Source organism: Panthera pardus, unplaced genomic scaffold (genome assembly GCF_024362965.1).
Source record: "Panthera pardus isolate Hobbes unplaced genomic scaffold, ASM2436296v1 HiC_scaffold_27, whole genome shotgun sequence".
Taxonomy (NCBI): domain Eukaryota; kingdom Metazoa; phylum Chordata; class Mammalia; order Carnivora; family Felidae; genus Panthera; species Panthera pardus.
Window position 1 is genome coordinate 6614390 of NW_026526843.1, and position 16540 is coordinate 6630929.

At 42.8% G+C, this 16540-nt stretch overlaps 1 protein-coding gene and 1 pseudogene across 8 annotated transcripts in view; one reads left to right on the forward strand and one right to left on the reverse strand.

Annotated features, from left to right (window-relative positions):
• Positions 1-16540, forward strand: part of LOC109253721 (P2R1A-PPP2R2A-interacting phosphatase regulator 1-like) — a 106699-nt gene that overhangs the window by 49885 nt on the left and 40274 nt on the right. Inside the window, exon 12 of one of the 8 annotated variants that reach the window (XM_019426923.2) lies at positions 4269-5091. The exons of the other annotated variants lie outside the window; for them this stretch is intronic. Within the exon in view, the coding sequence (XP_019282468.1) occupies positions 4269-4320 (52 nt within the window). The 3' untranslated portion in view covers positions 4321-5091. Of the gene's footprint in view, positions 1-4268; positions 5092-16540 lie in introns of those variants that run through there. 8 annotated transcript variants of the gene reach the window in all.
• Positions 6113-6749, reverse strand: LOC109253723 (ubiquitin-like; annotated as a pseudogene).

Below are 16540 nucleotides of genomic sequence, written 5' to 3' on the forward strand. Positions count from 1 at the left end.
TAAAAGTTGAGCTTGAAAAATATATCATATAGGTAGACTTCACTGTCAGATCATTGAAACTATGCATTTAGAAAAGGCCCAAGAACAATAAGTACTCTGGCAAAAAGGTAACTTTGTTTCCCTTAAACTCTATGATATCTTACGGATTTCTTCCACTGTGGTTCTTAACCCAAGAGTAAATGAGATTGATTTTTATAAATGTCTAGAATGTATGGGTGGAGAGAGTCATATATAGGAATCTTGGAAACTTGCTCAACTTTCTTAATAGTGGGAGACCTTAATGACCATGGCCTCTCAGAAGAAATGCATTAAATTAATGCATTTATTAACTGAATCCTACAAATTGACCAATAGTCTATATATATATGAAATTGGAGATCTCCGTGGCATCACTGACTTCAAAGTAAACTGGTAACATAACTATTCATGTCCACCTTTTAGGGGGAATGACCCAATTAACATAACTATTTATGTCAAACTTTTAGGGGAATGACCCAATTATATTATGAGTATAAGAGTCAGAAGACCTGACTTTGGCTCCAGCTCGGTCACTGCTCTGTGTGACTTTCAGCAGAGTCACTTCACCAATCTGGGCTTCAGATTTCCAATCTGTAAAATACAGTTGAACTAGATATTTACAAGGTCCGGTCTGCCACTTAAAATTTTATTGATTCTGTAAAAACATTTGCCTTCATCTTTGCTACTGTAACAGATGCATGATGGCATTGAGCTTCTGAGGGCTTTAAGAAAGTATTTAGGAAATCAGAGAGCTTGATTCCTAATATTTTGATTCTTTCTGGCAACAAGAAATTCATTTTGTTCAGCCTCATCAATAGTTGCCTCTCTTGTATGAATTATGCATGCTTTATGATGAAATGTGGAAAGCTCATTTCCCCCTGGTTTCTTGTTTTGTGTGGATAAATGATCCTCTCAGGATTTCCATATTAATACAGGTTCCCACTGACAAAGCACTCACCGTAAAATTTTCTTTCTAGTGACTACAGCTTGAGACAAAACAAAATAAAGATACACTTGGCGTTTTTGTTTCAGAGAAGCAAAGGAGACAGGGCACAAAAAGCTACATCAACTATAAAAGCCCTGGCACAGTTCACATTCGGAAGTGCTCAACTCGTAGTAAATAGCAGACCACCAGCAAAATAGTTTTTCTTTTTCCTTGATAATTAGGATATGGCTATAAGAAAAACCCTCTAACTTCGGTTTAGTTGATTTCGTGGCATGACTCTTGTGCTTGGTAACTCTCCGTTGAACACACACAAAAGAGGGCACACTTGAAAGTCGCCAACAGCTGGTTTGTGACTTTGTGCTGAGGAAGGAAATATACATATTTTTTTAATTTTTTAAATGTTTGTTTATTTTTGAGAGGGAGAGAGAGGCAGACTGCGAGTGGGGGAGGGGCAGAGAGAAAGAGAGACACAGAATCCCAAGCAGGCTCCAGGCTCTGAGCTGGCAGCACAGAGCCCGACGCGGGGCTCGAACTCACGGACCGCGAGATCATGACCTGAGCCGAAGTCGGACGCTCAACCGACTGAGCCACCCAGGCGCCCCTGAGGAGGGAAATATTTTGAAATTACATTATCTAGCAGAGGAACCTAATTATACTTTCCATTTCGAGTCTCACTCTTCTGAAAGGGAGGATTTAGTTTGCTTCCTTAACTCGACTTATATTAAACTCTGCAGTAGTTTACATTGAGTCCTGTCCTTAGACAATCTTTTCATAAGTGTGAAGCCTTTGGAAAGGAAGGTGCGGAGGCTAGCATGTTGGGACTATCAAGGGAAGTTCAGCTAAACCTCTCTTAAACTTTATTTGGAATACATTCCCATGCCACAGTGATTAGCAGATTTCTTTTTTAATGTTTATTCATTTTTTTGAGAGAGAGCGCAAGTGAAGGAGGGGCAGAGACAGAGGGAGACACAGGATCTGAAGCAGGCTCCCGGTACCGAGCTGTTAGCACAGAGCCTGACGTGGGGCTCGAACTCTTGAACGACCAGATCATGACCTGAGCCGAAGTTGGACGCTCAACCGACTGAGCCACCCAGGCGCCCCTGACTAGCAGAGATTTAAAATGTGTTTGTAGTATACACGGCTGTTGAGAGTATGGGGAAAGTGGTGTTTAAATTCACTGCAGTGGGTTCTTAATGTCCTTTGTGGAGGACGTTTGGTGGTATGTATCAGAAGCCTTCAAAATGTGCACCTCTCTTGGCACAGCAATTCTTCTAAAAATTTTTCTTAGGGAAAAATATGGGACAGGTTGAAAAGGATGTTTACTGTTGTGAAAAACGTAATGTTTTCAACACATGGGGCTGGGGCAACTGAATATCCACATGCCAAACAGTGAAGTTGGATTCCTACCTCCCACCGTATACAAAAATTAGCTCAAAATGGATCAAGGACCTAAATAGTAAGATCTAAAACCATTAAATTTTTAGGGAATAAACAGGGGTAAATCTTCATTATATTGGATTGGGCAATGGATTCTTAGATATATCACTGAAAACATGACCAGCTAAAGAAAAAATAGATAAGTTGAACTTTATCAAATTAAGAACTTTCGTGCCTCAAAGGACATTAACAAGACAGTGAAAAGACAACCAGAAAATTTGTAAATCATATGTGATGAGTTTAATCCACAATATGTAAACAGGTCTTATAACTCAGCCACAAAAAGACGAACAACCCAATTAAAATATGGGCAGAGGACTTTATGAATAGACATTTCTCCAAAGAAGATTTACATATGGCCAATAAGCATATGAAAAGATGTTCAATATCATTAGTCATTAAACAAATGCAAATCAAAACCACAAAGCGGTATCACTTCATACCCACTAGGATGGCTGTAATAAAAGAGATATTAACAAGTGTTGGTGAGGAGGTGGAGAAACCGGGCCCTCGTACATTGCTGGTTGGGATGGAAAATAGTGCACTGACTGCGGCAAACGTTTTGGCAGCTTCTCAAAATATGAAACATAGAATTCTCGTAAGATCCTCGATCTTCCAATCCACTCCTTGAAAACGAGGACTCAAAAAGATACTTGTATGCTGTTGTTCCTCGTGGCGTTATTCACAACAGCCGAAAAGGTGGCCACCACCCCAGTGTTCATCACCGGTTGATATGGTGTAATTACATCATACATACAGTGGGATGTTGTTCAGCTATGAAAAGGAATGAAATTCTGGTACATACTACAGCGTGAATGAAACTTGAGAACATGCTAAGTGAGATATTTAAAAGAGATAAGTTCATAGAGACAGAAAGTAGATTACAGGATAGTAGGGGCTGGGGGGAGGGGGTAATGGGGAGTTATTCATAATGGGCATAGAGTCTCTGCTTCGGATGATGAAAAAGTTTTGGAAATAGATCATGGGAATGGTGTACCTTGTGAATGTAAGTAATGCCACAGAATTGCATGCTTGAAAGTGGTTGAAGTGGCAAGTTCAATGTAAAAAACAAGAAACCTAGTATTTGCCACAGATCAGTTAAGCCACCATTTCCCAGGGTGTTTTATAAAATATGAATAAGTTAAGTGTCCTGAAGAATAAAAGATGGTTAAGGAAGTTTAGGAAAACCCATTGAAATCGTTTCTTTAACATTGTGATAGCCCAACAAAAGAGATAGGGTATGAAGCATCTTTAACTTTTTAACTTAAGTTCTTGTTTTTGAGGGCGATCTTGTGGGATCTATGTTATGTACAGCCTTTGGAAAACGTTGGGTTAAACAAATTACAGTACGTTCCCTCCATGGAAATCTGTGCACCCATTAAGAATGATAACATGGTCATATGTCACTCGACATGGGAAAGATGTTTACGCTAGATTGCCAAGTGAAAGAGCAACATGATTAATGGGACCTCATTTTTGTTTTAAAAAGGTATAGGTATGCCTTAAACCTAAAAAGGCATAGGTAGCTATTTTATGTGGATATATAACAGAAAAAAACTTTGTAAGGCTATATACGAGTATTAGTGAGGATGTGGAAATAGGACCCTTGCACATTGCTGGCTAGAATGTAGTGACTGTGGAAAACATTTTCGCAGTTCCTCAAAATAGTAAACATGGAATTGTTAGATGATCCAAGAATTCCACTCCTTGAAAACCAGGATGCAAACAGATACAGGTATGCTAATCCTCCTTGTGGCATTATTCACGACAGCCAAAAGGTGGCAACAACTCAAGGGTCCATCACCAGATATTTGGCACCAGTGGCCATGTCGCCACAAATGTTTTCTTCTCTGTGTTTTCATTCTAGTCTTTATGAGATGGTTTCCAGACCTATTACCATCTTAGCCGTTGGCCTCTGAACATTGTCCAGTTCGTCAACATCCTTCAAGTGTGGGACCGAGAAATGACCACCACACACCACACTTTTTTTTTTTTGCATCTCATTATGAGTTCCTTAAAAAAATGTGATATTAGATTTCTCTAATTAAAGCAATTTCAGAATACTTCTGGTTCGGTGCGACTGTACTCTGAATCCTGTTGTAAGATTATGTGGGAATGCGAGCTGGTGCAGCCACTCTGGAAAACAGGATGGAGGTTCCTCCAAAACCTAAAAATAGAACTCCCCTACGACCCAGCAATTGCACTACTAGGCATTGATCCAAGGGATACAGGTGTGCTGTTTCGAAGGGACACACGCACCCCCATGTTTATAGCAGCACGGTCAACAGTAGCCAAAGTCTGGAAAGAGCCCAAATGTCCATCGATGGATGAATGGATAAAGAAGTTATGGTGTATATATATATATACGATGGAGTATCACTCGGCAATCAAAAAGAAGGAAATCTTGCCATTTGCAACTACATGGATGGAACTGGAGGGTATTATGCTAAGTGAAATTAGTCGGAGAAAGACGAAAATCATATGACTTCACTCCTATGAGGACTTGAAGAGACAAAACAGATGAACATAAGGGAAGGGAAACAAAAATAATATACAAACAGGGAGGGGGACAAAACAGAAGAGACTCCTAAATATGGAGAACAAACTGAGGGTTACTGGAGGGATTGTGGGAGGGGGTTGGGCTAAATGGATAAGGGGCACTAAGGAATCTACTCCTGAAATCATTGTTGCACTAGATGCTGACGAATTTGGATGTAAATTTAAAAAAATAAAAAATAAAACAAGTTAAAAAAAAGTAAAAACAAAATAATAAAAATAAAGATAACTGAATAACTATAAAAACGATTAGGCATGTGTTTAAAATAATATTTTAAATATTATTTTTGACATTTGAAAATGTTCATAATATAATGTAAACCCAAAAATAGCTTATCAAATTGTATATTCAATGCAAAAATTTTGCTTCAAATATTTTTTTCAGTGTTTAAAATAAATATACTGTGGTAGGAATTTGTCAAAAAGATTATATGGTAGATACTCAATTAGCTATTTCCCCATCTTTTAATTTCTAAAGCTACATAGATGAATAAAACACTCCAGATAAGTTCCTTATCCAATCTCCTGTATTTGTTAAAACCTTAGTAGAACTTTTTATCAAACACTGAAAGGAGAGAACAAGAGGGCTTTCATGCTGATGGGAAGGGCAAAGAGAGTCCCTACAGCCTGGCCAAGGAATCTGAAGAACCTCTTGTCCTACATCATTTTCCACTCTTTGTCCCGATCGTTGTACCAGTTTTTAGACACGGTCAAGCTGCATCCAGATTGACTGGCCTCTCTATTGAGAGGCACCTAACAAGATGACAGTGACAAGCTAGGGTTCATAGTGATGTAAAACACCATTTCTTGTCCTTGATCTGATCCCAGTTCTCCTGACCAACCTAATCTACACGTTGGTCTTCTTTCCAGCCTAATGAGTCCTTTGCCTTTTATCTCTTTCGCCATGCTCCCCACATGGTAGGCACTATTTAAATGATCCTGGTAAACTGTACCTACCAGCTCCAAATAGCATCAGCCCAGTGCCTTCCACCGTGTGTATGTGCCTGTGTGCTTAATTTTTTGTTTGTGGGTTTGTTTGTTGTTGTTTTTTTCACTGTTCCAGTCAGTGGAAGGGAAACTTGATTGAGGGCACAGGGTCTTGGGGCTCGGGCAGGAGCCTGCCCTACAAGCAAAGTAAGAGTCAGTAGAGGGGCCTTATTTGACCTTCTCGGGACGCGGGTTTTTGGTGTGGCCTCACTTTTTCTTGGCGGCAGTTGACAGCGCTGGGGTGCAGACGAGAATAACACGGCACATTTTACCTTGTCACAGTTGTATTTCCGGGCCAGCTGGCGGAGGGAAGGCCCAGGGATGCCCCCCCACGGGCAAAGCACCAAGCGCAAGGTGGATTCTTTCTGGAGATTGTAGCCTGAGAGAGTGCGGCCATCCTCCAGCTGTTTGCCCGCAAAAATTAGACGCTGCTGGTGAGGTGGGATGCCCTCCTTGTCTTGGACTTTGGTTTTGACATTCTCAGTGGTGTCACCGGGCTTGACCGTGAGGGTGATAGTTTTACCCATCAGAGGCTTCACAAAGATCTGCATCTCTGTGTCCACAAGGCTGCTGCCACCGCCCCACTCAGCTACCTTGTTCTGTGTGCCTAGTGTTTTCAAGAGAGTAGTTTCCTCACTGCAAGGACTGCATCTTGGTGCATAGTTTCCAACAGGATGCTTAATGCTTATACTTGCTAAGCAGAAGTAACTTTAAGTCTTCAACTTTTGGGGGCATCCGGCTGGCTCAGTTCGGTAGAGCATGTGACTCTTGACCTTGGTGTCGTTGAGTTTGAGCCCCTCGTTGGGCATAGAGATTACTTAAAAAAATTAATTAATTAATTAATTAATTAATTAAAAAATAAAAATGTTTGTAAAAATCTTCAACTTTTGAAGAGTTTTCCATTAATACTATGCTTAAAGTCAACTTTACTGAGATATAATTTACATACTTATCACAAACTGCACCCAGTTTAAGCCCGCAGTCAAGATACAGACCACTTCCATTGCCAGAGAGAATGCCCCCTTGTAGTTAGTTAATCTCAACCCCTGCTGCTGGCTTCAGGTTATCACTGGTCTCCTTTTCTTTATCGCCATAGATTAGATTCTCTTTATGATGTTTCACATACATGTATAATCACATAATATGCACTCTTTTGTGTCTGGCTGGTTTCGATTAGAATGTCCTTGAGATCCATCCATGTTGCTTTCTGTATCAGTGATTCATTACTTTTTATTGTGAGTCATATTTCATTGTATGTATATGTTACAATTTGTCCATTCACCTTTTAAAAATTTTTTTTTATGTTTATTATTTATTTTTGAGAGAGACAGAGACAGAGACGGAGAGACAGAGCGTGAGTGGGGGAGGGACAGAGAGAGAGGGAGACACAGAATTCAAAGCAGGCTCCAGGCTCTGAGCTGTCAGCACAGACCCCAATGTGGGGCTGGAACTCACAAACCGTGAGATCATGACCTGAGCTGAAGTCTGACACTTAACAGACTGAGACACCCAGGCGCCCCTGTCCATTCACCTTTTGATGGACATTTGGGTTGTTTCCAATTGGGGGCCATTACGAATAAAGCTGCTATGAATATTTGTGTTTTAACTTTTATGTGGATGTATGCTTTAATTTCTCCTGAGTAACTATCTAGTAGAATTGCTATATTATAATGGTGAGTGCATGTTTAACTTTATTCAGAAATTGCCAGCCTGTTCTCCAAAGTGATGTTACCATTTTGTATTCCCACCCGCAATGCATATTCATTTGAGTACTTCATGTGTGTGGTTCATTTAAACAGTGTTTTGCATTTTGAGATCCTGCTTTTCTAGAGGATTTGTTGTGTTAAATCTCCCTTAAGATAAGAAAGCCATCAGTGAGAGTAAGGAAATATGTTTAAATACGTTTATTTTATTTAAAAAACGCTCATTGGATTTTATTTGTTTTCAAAGAATTTACCCTGTATATCTTGGGTTTTGTTATTTGGCCAAATGCAATGATTCATCACTGTTTAAAATGATCAGCTAAAGGGCATACTTCCTTCAAAAGATAATCCTATTTGATTCAGAAAATAAACTGACCTGACTTTCTCCAGAGTCTTCTAAAATTCTTAGGAATAGCTTCATATGACTTCCCACTTCTTTTTAGTTAACTTTGAGATAAATTCATAGATAAATCATTCTCAGAGAAGCTATGGCTCGCTAAACTCCCAGTGACGTAGTAAATGTGTATGTAGCCTCCCATACTCCCTCCTTACTGGCAGGTGAAGAGTCTGACTTTATAGATATTGGCCAGTGTCCTGTTGGTTAGGGGCTGTGAGCATCTGGAAAGCTATGAAGCATGGTATCAGCCTTTGGATCTTGGTGACAAAGAAGAAATTCTTTTTAAATGAAACAAGGGGGCGGCTGGGTGGCTCAGTCGGTTGAGCAGCCGACTTCGGCTCAGGTCACGATCTGGCAGTCTGTGAGCTCGAGCCCCGCGTCGGGCTCTCTGCTGACAGCTCGGGGCCTGGAGCCTGCTTCAGATTCTGTGTCTCCCTCTCTCTCTGCCCCTAACCCACCTGCATTCTGTCTCTGTCTCTTTCAAAAATAAATAAACATTAAAAAAAAAATTAAATGAAACAAAACAGGGGCCGCTGGGTGGCTCAGTCGGTTAAGCGTTCGACCTCAGCTCAGGTCATGATCTCACAGTTCGTGAGTTCGAGCCCCACGTCTGGCTCTGTGCTGACAGCTCAGAGCCTGGAGCCTGCTTCGGCTTCTGTGTCTCCCTCTCTCTCTACTCCTCCCCCAGTCGTGTTCTGTCTCTCTGTCTCTCAAAAATAAACACTAAAAAAATTAAATGAAACAAAACACTAGATGTACTTTGTCTATTTCACCGTACCCAAGATCCAAGGGTTTATAGAGCACGTGTTGCCAAGCAACAAGCTTTGCTAATCTCACTTTAGCATATAGGAACTCTAGTGTAAGTTCCAGGGTTGTTTGAGTCTTGTCTGGGACTCCTCAAATGCTGGGCATGAGAAGGAAGCCATTTGTATACTAGAAAATGTGGTGCCACGTTCACCAGGCTCTCGACTAGAGGATTTTGCTATCTCCTTTTCTACACTGTAAAATCAGGAGTAGTGTGCTTGCCTCTAGGATTTCTATCCCATCGTAGATGATCTGCACAGAACCGATTTAGTACTATTCTCCTCTGTGATATAGGACCCACATTAACACATTGCATTTGTGGGCTATTTGGGGTCATTTGGCAATGCCCGCTCTGCCCCAGAGAACTAACCCCTTCTGCTCCCAGCTTTTTTTTGTTTCTATGAGAAGCTTTTCTTTAGTCTCCAATTTTCTCGAAGCCATTTAAAAATATCATTTACTCTATACAAGAGCTCGTCTTTCCTTTATAAATCAAATACATTCCAGGTTTACTATATTATATTGAACTTTTCTTGGTCGTAAACCTTTCAAGGAACCTGGATTCATCTCTGTGACTCTGTGGAATTGTTATTCAATGGTAACTGCACCAGACGTTTTTCTGGTTCGAATTCTTTGACTGAGTGGTTCAGAGTCCTGTATTGTTTCATGTGAATGAAACGGCTCTTTTTAGAAATGCAGCACACTTCTCAGGAAGTTGAAAAGCAGGAGCACACTTTGAGATACGAAGCAGGTTAAGAGCACCTAGGCACTGTGTCTCTGCTGATGTATTATTGATCGTATTTAGATTCTGCTCCTCTCTCCCTAAAGACTTGAAGCAGAGACCGTTGAAGTTGATACAGCTTGTCATCGTTTCTTCCCACCCAGCTTTCTGCTGCCTGTTTCCTTCCAGCTGTCCAGGTGCCCGCTCCTCCACTAGTATCTGCCCAGGTCGGCTCCCTTCCAGAAGGGGCCAGGGCCGATGCTCCAGAGACACTTCTTCCCTCTTCTAATCAAAACTCCCATCGTATGTGGAGAAAAGGGAACACTCATGCACTGTTGGTGGGAATGCAGACTGGTGCGTTGCGTGTGGAAAACAGTGTGGTTCCCAAGAAATTAAGAATAGATCTACTCTATGATCCAGTAATTCTACTACTGGGGATTTACCCGTAGAATGCAAAAACACTAACCCAAAGGGACACCTGCACCCCTGTGTTGATAGCGGCGTTATTTACAATAGCCAAAGTATGGGAGCAACCGAAGTGTCCACGGTATGTATCTCTAATGGAATGTTACTCAGTCGTAAAAAAGAATGCAATCTTGCCATTTGCAACAACATGGATGGATCTAGAGGGTATAGTGCTAAGTGAAAAAGTCAGAGAAAGACAAATACCACACGATTTCACTCATACGTGGAATCCAAGAAGCAAAACAAACGAACAAAGAAAATGAGACAAACCGAAAAACTATAGAGAAGAAAATAGTGGTTCCCAGAGAATAGGTGGGTAGGAGGGAGGATGGGTGAAATAGGTAAAGGGGATGAAGGGTACACTTATCTTGATGAGCACCGAGTAAGGCATACAAGTGTTGAGTCACTATATCATTTGCCTGAAACTCATATAACACTGTATATTAACTCGACTGGAAAAGAAAAGCTCCCATCCTAGCCAGTCTGACATCAATTTGGACGTCCTGATTAAAGTTTTTCACAGGAAGTTGGAAGTGGCCAATAAATTTAACCCTGGGGAGGGTTGTTTGTATTTTAAAGCAACAATTTAGCTCTAATCTCCATCACTGGAACTTGGGGCGTAGTGGTCAGGAGATGACGTAGATGGGACGGTCCATCCCCTTCCTGCCCCCTCTCCAGCGCTCCCCAGACACAACGAAGAGTGGGTAGAAGCCACAGGCCTTCTCTCCTCTCTCTCCATTATCGTCCCCATTTGTTTAGGAGCAAACTGACACTTGGGAGGCTTACGCGGTGCCCAAGTTTCTCCCTGGGGACAATAATGGCACCGATAGCATGGAAGTTGTTGTGAAGACAAAATTATCTGCTACATGCAAAACGCTAAGCTTCCTGGCAAATCATAAGCACACAATTTTATAAGTGCTTGTTGTGATCGTTCTTATTTACCAGCTGGTCTCTAAAAGGAAAGGAAGAGGCCAATCCTAGGTATCTTCCAGTCTCCCTTTCTAGACATTCGGCATGCCATTCTTGGTTTTTATTTACACATGGGTTATAAAGCTTCCTTTAACGTAAGTTTAAGGGATGCCTGGGTAGCTCAGTCGGTTAAGCGTCTGATGCTTGACCTGAGGTCAGATCTTGATCTCAGGGTCAAGAGTTCAAGCCCCGAGTTGGGCTCTGCACTGGGCGTGAGGTCTACTTAAGAAAAGAAACAAAGAAATCCAAGTAGGGAAAAGTAAGTTGATTTAAACAGAATTGTTAGGTGTCACGTGGTGTATGGATGTGGCAAAGATGTTGATGAATATAAGTAAATGCCTCCTTCAGTGATTCCTCATCACTAGAATAAGGTGAAACCGTACTGGAGTGGCCACCCTATTTAATATTGTACTGTGAAATATTAATATTAATATTAACTATTAATATTGCTATCTTCCCCCCCCCCCCCGCCTCCCAGTACTCCTGATCCCCTCTAGCCTGCTCTGCTTTTTCTTTTTGCTCTAGGATGTATCACCTTCTAACATTTTCTATAGGTGACTTTTTTTTTTAATTATTCATTTTTGAGAGAGACAGAGACAGAGAGCGAGCAGGGGAGGGGCAGAGAGAAAGGGAGGCACAGAATCCCAAGCAGACTCCAAGCTCCGAGCTGGTCCCACAGAGCCCGATGAGGGGCTCGAACCCACCAACTGCGAGATCATGACCTGAGCTTAAGTCGGACACTTAACCGACTGAGCCACCCAGGCGCCCCTAGGTTACTTATTTTCTTTTTTGTGTCTCTTTGTTGGAATGTAAGCCCCTCCAAGGCAGGAACCTTTTACTGGTTCTGTTCATGAAGTGAGCACAGTGCCTAAAACAGTGCATGGCCTTGGAGATGGTCACTAAATATCTGATGATCTCGCGGTCTGTGAGTTCAAGCCCTGAGTCGGGCAGCTCCGAGCCTGGAGCCTGCTTCGGATTCTGTGTCTCCTTCTCTCTCTGCCCCTCCCGGACTTGTGCTCTGTCTCTCTCTGTCTCTCAAAAATAAATACATGTAAAAAAAATTTTTTTTCAAAGATTTGGTTACAAAAATGTCCATCACCGTCTTGAGTTTGTAGCAGTGAAGGCTTTGCAACAGACTCAACATCCATCAATCAGAGTTCAGTTCGAGAACTCATGGTGACTCTCACTGGATGAAGGACAATCCGGCACTATCTACCAAAATTATAAATGCACATAGCCTTTGAAGGAGCAATTCTGCTTTTAGGAGTTTATCTCGCGGATATACTTGCTCATGTACCAAATGAGCGTGTGTTGGTGGCTCACTCAAGTGCACTCGTCACTCCTACTAGACACAGCAGTGACAGAACTCATTAAATTATTATGTGGGGCTATATTTATTGATGTGGGAAGATCAGAAGAGCTAACATTAATGCAGCATGCTGTGTGCCAGGCACTGCGATAAGTGTTTTTATATATTTTTATCTTATTTAATCCTCATAACAGCCCTGTGAGGTAGTTCCTATAATAGTATAATAATAAATAATAGTCCTCATTTTACACGGGAGGAAATGGATTCAGGGAGGTTAATTTACTTACCCAGGGTCAGTAATCCGTAGCAATTGCTAATACGGAGCAATGCTGAGATGTCTGAAATATGTTATGACAAAACAATATGTACGCTACGATCCACTTTTATGAGAAAAAAAAATACACATAGATATGTAAGTGCATAGATGTGCATTTAAAAAAAGGTTGGAAAGAAATATATCAAAATATTAACAGTCGGCTGCTGCGATTGTGGGTGGTTTCTCTTTTCTTCCTTTTGCTTATAATTTCCTGATTTTTCTGTCAAATCTTGGGGCTGACTTGGAGGGAGGAAGTCCCGCCAGGAGGCGTGAATTACTTGTGTAATTTTAAAGATGGCTCCATCTTTAAAAGCTCGGCGGTAGTGTGGAACAGTGACACAGATTTGTGGGAAGCGTTTCTAGGCTGAGAGGGAAAAAAAACACCAGTGGGGAGGGAGAGATTGCCCAAAGGGAAAGAGGATGGCTCCTGGGGCCAAGTGCAGGCGAAGTGTCAAAGGCACTGGTGGAAGAGGCAACCTTGAGGAGCAAGTGCCTCGCTTCCATGAGGCTGAGGGGTGGGGGACAAGCAGACGGAGGGCCGGGGGAAAGGCAGAGAACTGGCGCAGGGCTAGGGAAAGAGGGAGCACTGAGAGCTCCTGCCCAATGACCTGTGTCCTATCATCGAAATCCAAAGCTGGCCCTCTACTGAGGGGTCGGGCAGAGGGGGTTGGGTAGGGGATCTGAGGAGAGGGAGAGGATTTGGAACAATCACTGAGAGAAATTTGATACAGATATATAAAAGGACTGCCTCGCAGCCCTTGGGGCCCCGCTGAGGCTGGCTGGCCTGGCTTTGTAGCCGAGCCAACTTCATGACCTTCTCCAGCAATAGCCAGCAGCCCGGGAGTGGGGGGTGGAGAGAATGGGTGGTGGGATTTTCACAGGGCTGGGGATTGGCAGAGCAGGTGCTGCAGAAGGACACGGGGAGAGCGAGTCCAGGGGTCAATGCTAGCATGGCTAAATGGGGCTGACCTGGAAGGAGGAAAGGATGCCAGCAGGCTTACTGATGGCGTCTGGGAAAGGAGAAGGGAGGAAGGACAGGCTGGTGGCCGTGTGGGCCAGAGAGTGTAGAGCGAGACCAATAGGAAACTGAGGTCGGAGGGGTGTTTCTGAGTTTGACACGTTGAACTGTCTCCTCTGGAGCTCTGGGGGGAAGCGGGACGTGCAGCAAGGAAACGGTGCGGACGGAGGGGTGAGGACAGCGGTACAATAACGCCTACCTGATAGAGGGCAGTTTGGCAATATCTGTCAAAATTCCAAAGGCACGTTCCCGTTCGTCCAGCAGTTCAGCTTTGAGGGGTGTCTCGTCCAGATATACTTACTTGCTTTTGTGCAAGATGAGTGTTGAGGGTGAGTCGGGACGGCGCTGTCTGTAACGGCCACAGATTGGAAGCAGCCGAAAAGTCCATCGATAGTGATTTCATTGGTTACATAAATTGTGGTTCATAAAAATGGAACGCTAGGAGGCTGGAGAAGGGAGGACGTTTCTCTTGCTAAGTGGAAGAGGCAAGGCACCGATCAGTGGGAATAGTTCACAGTCTATTTGCTAACCCACGTGTAAAACCTCTCCAGACGGATACATAAAAACTGTTCATATAGGTTGCCTCTGAGGAGGGAGAGCTGTTGGCTGGATGACAGGGTTTGTTTGGAAGGCAACTTCTCATTTGCCCTTCTGTTTCTGTTGTGTAGCTTTCGTCTTTCTTTATGGAAATATAAGCGACAGAGAAAAATTGTATATATTCGAGGTATACAATGTGATGTAGCTTTTGAATTTGGAGCCACGTGAATATATTACTCAGTGAGGGAATAAAAATAATTAACTGATAACATTATATATAGACATCCATGTATCTGTATGTAATTTGGATCTCTTTTATAGATAGGACATCATTAAAATAAAAGCACAACGAAAACTCCCACCAGAGAGTTTGCTTCGAACCAGTCAGTTTGCCCCGGAGATAGGTTGGAATTTGGATGCCATGAAACTGACCATGTGCCAGTAATTGCTGAGGCTGGGTGACGGGTATGTGGGGGTTCGTTTTCATCTGAAACGCGAAATCGCCGCTCTTGTAGGGCAAAAATGCCCACGTGGCGGCAATTCCATGCGGTTTAAGCTAATGCTGTTCTCATTTTTTGTAAATTTTCCACAATACAAAAGTTTTCAAAGACAGAAAAACAGGTGAGCTCCCTCCACACTCTTGCTAGGAATACTCATCCCGGCTCTTGTATCTTATAATTCAATGGGAATAAAGTCCCATTCCCCCGTCAACTTCTTTTTTTTTTTTAATTTTTTTTAAATCTTTATTTATTTTTGACAGAGAGACAGAGTGTGAGCAAGGGAGGAGCAGGGAGAGAGGGAGACACAGAATCCGAAGCAGGCTCCAGGCTCTGAACTGTCAGCACAGAGCCCGATGTGAGGCTTGAACTCACGAACCGGGAGATCATGACCTGAGCCAAAGTCGGACGCTCGACCGGCTGAGCCATCCAGGCGCCCCTCCCCTGTCAACTTCTGAAACAGCGTGCTGCCTCTCTGATTCCCTTTATTCTGGGACCCGATACTATTTTCAGGATTTTTCCTGTTAACAGCAACCTCTCCCCACCCTGTTGTGTGTTAATTGGGTACCACCTTATCCTTATTGCTGGTGAAGCTCATCCTGTTCTCAAAAAATCACGTCTTTAGTTTTTTATGATCACTTGATGTTCTCTTCCTGCCTCACGGTCTATTATTAGCAATCCTAACTAATTTGGGGCCATGCATTTGTCCAGGTTGCATATATTTATCCGTCTGGGGGCTGATGTCTCTAGGACATTTAGTATACAGCCTTAAGTTGTTTTGCTTCTGTCTGCGCTTCTTCTGTTACCTAGGAAGCTACGGGGACTTTGGCCTGGCCCCCAACACCTGCTAATCCATGCGTTGTTGTCTGTCCTCAGGAGGCAGGTGGCTTCCCCTTGCTGCCTACAGGTCCGGGCATCTTCCCTGTGCCCCGCAGTCCGTCGGTCAACCCTGCTTGCGTATGCCCCTAGTACCCCCAAACTTAATCGGTTCCTCCAACTTGAAGCCTCCCCTTTACTTCCTCTAGAAACAGCCTCCTATGACCCCCTTCCTCAGGCAGTCTAGGTTTGGCATACCTTCTCTGTGCTCTCACAACTTCCTTTGTGACGCCAAAATGTGCTGGCCTCTTTTTTTTTTTTTTTTTTTTTTTTGTCCTGTCCATCCCAGACTACGAGCTCCTGGGTTAAGGATCAAGCCTGTGTCTTGTTCTCCCTTGAATATCTCACACCGAGCACGGCATCGGGCACATGGTTAAATGCTCGAAATAATACATTTTTACGATTTTAATTTGAAATACTTCCGGCGTACAGAAAATTGTATGCAAAAATAGCAGAAGGAACTTTCACGTGCCCTTTATCAAGATTCATCTGGTGTTAGCATCTTGTTACATTGACCATTCTCCCTACACACACACATGCACACACACACACACACACACACACACACACACACACACTCATACACACATTTTTGCGTGTGAGGCTCTGGGGAGTAAATCGCAGACATCAATATGTGTTTCCTAAGAACAAGGACATTCTGTTAGATAAACATATGGTAAAGTTGGCAAATTCAAGAAATATAACATTAGATACAACATACTATTATATAATCTACAGGTCATACTCCGATTCTGCTCATTGTACCAAGAATGTCCTTCACAGCTATTTTCTTCCTGGTCCATGATGCAGTCTAGGATCACACATTGTATTTAGCTGTCACGTCTCTTACTTCTCTCAAGTGTCCTTCCATCTGGAACAGCCCTCAGCCTTTCTTTGTCTTTCAAGACATCAGCATCTTGGAAGAGCACGGGCCAGTTATTTTGCAGAACGGTCCCCAGTTGGGGCTTGCCTGATGTGTCCTCATGA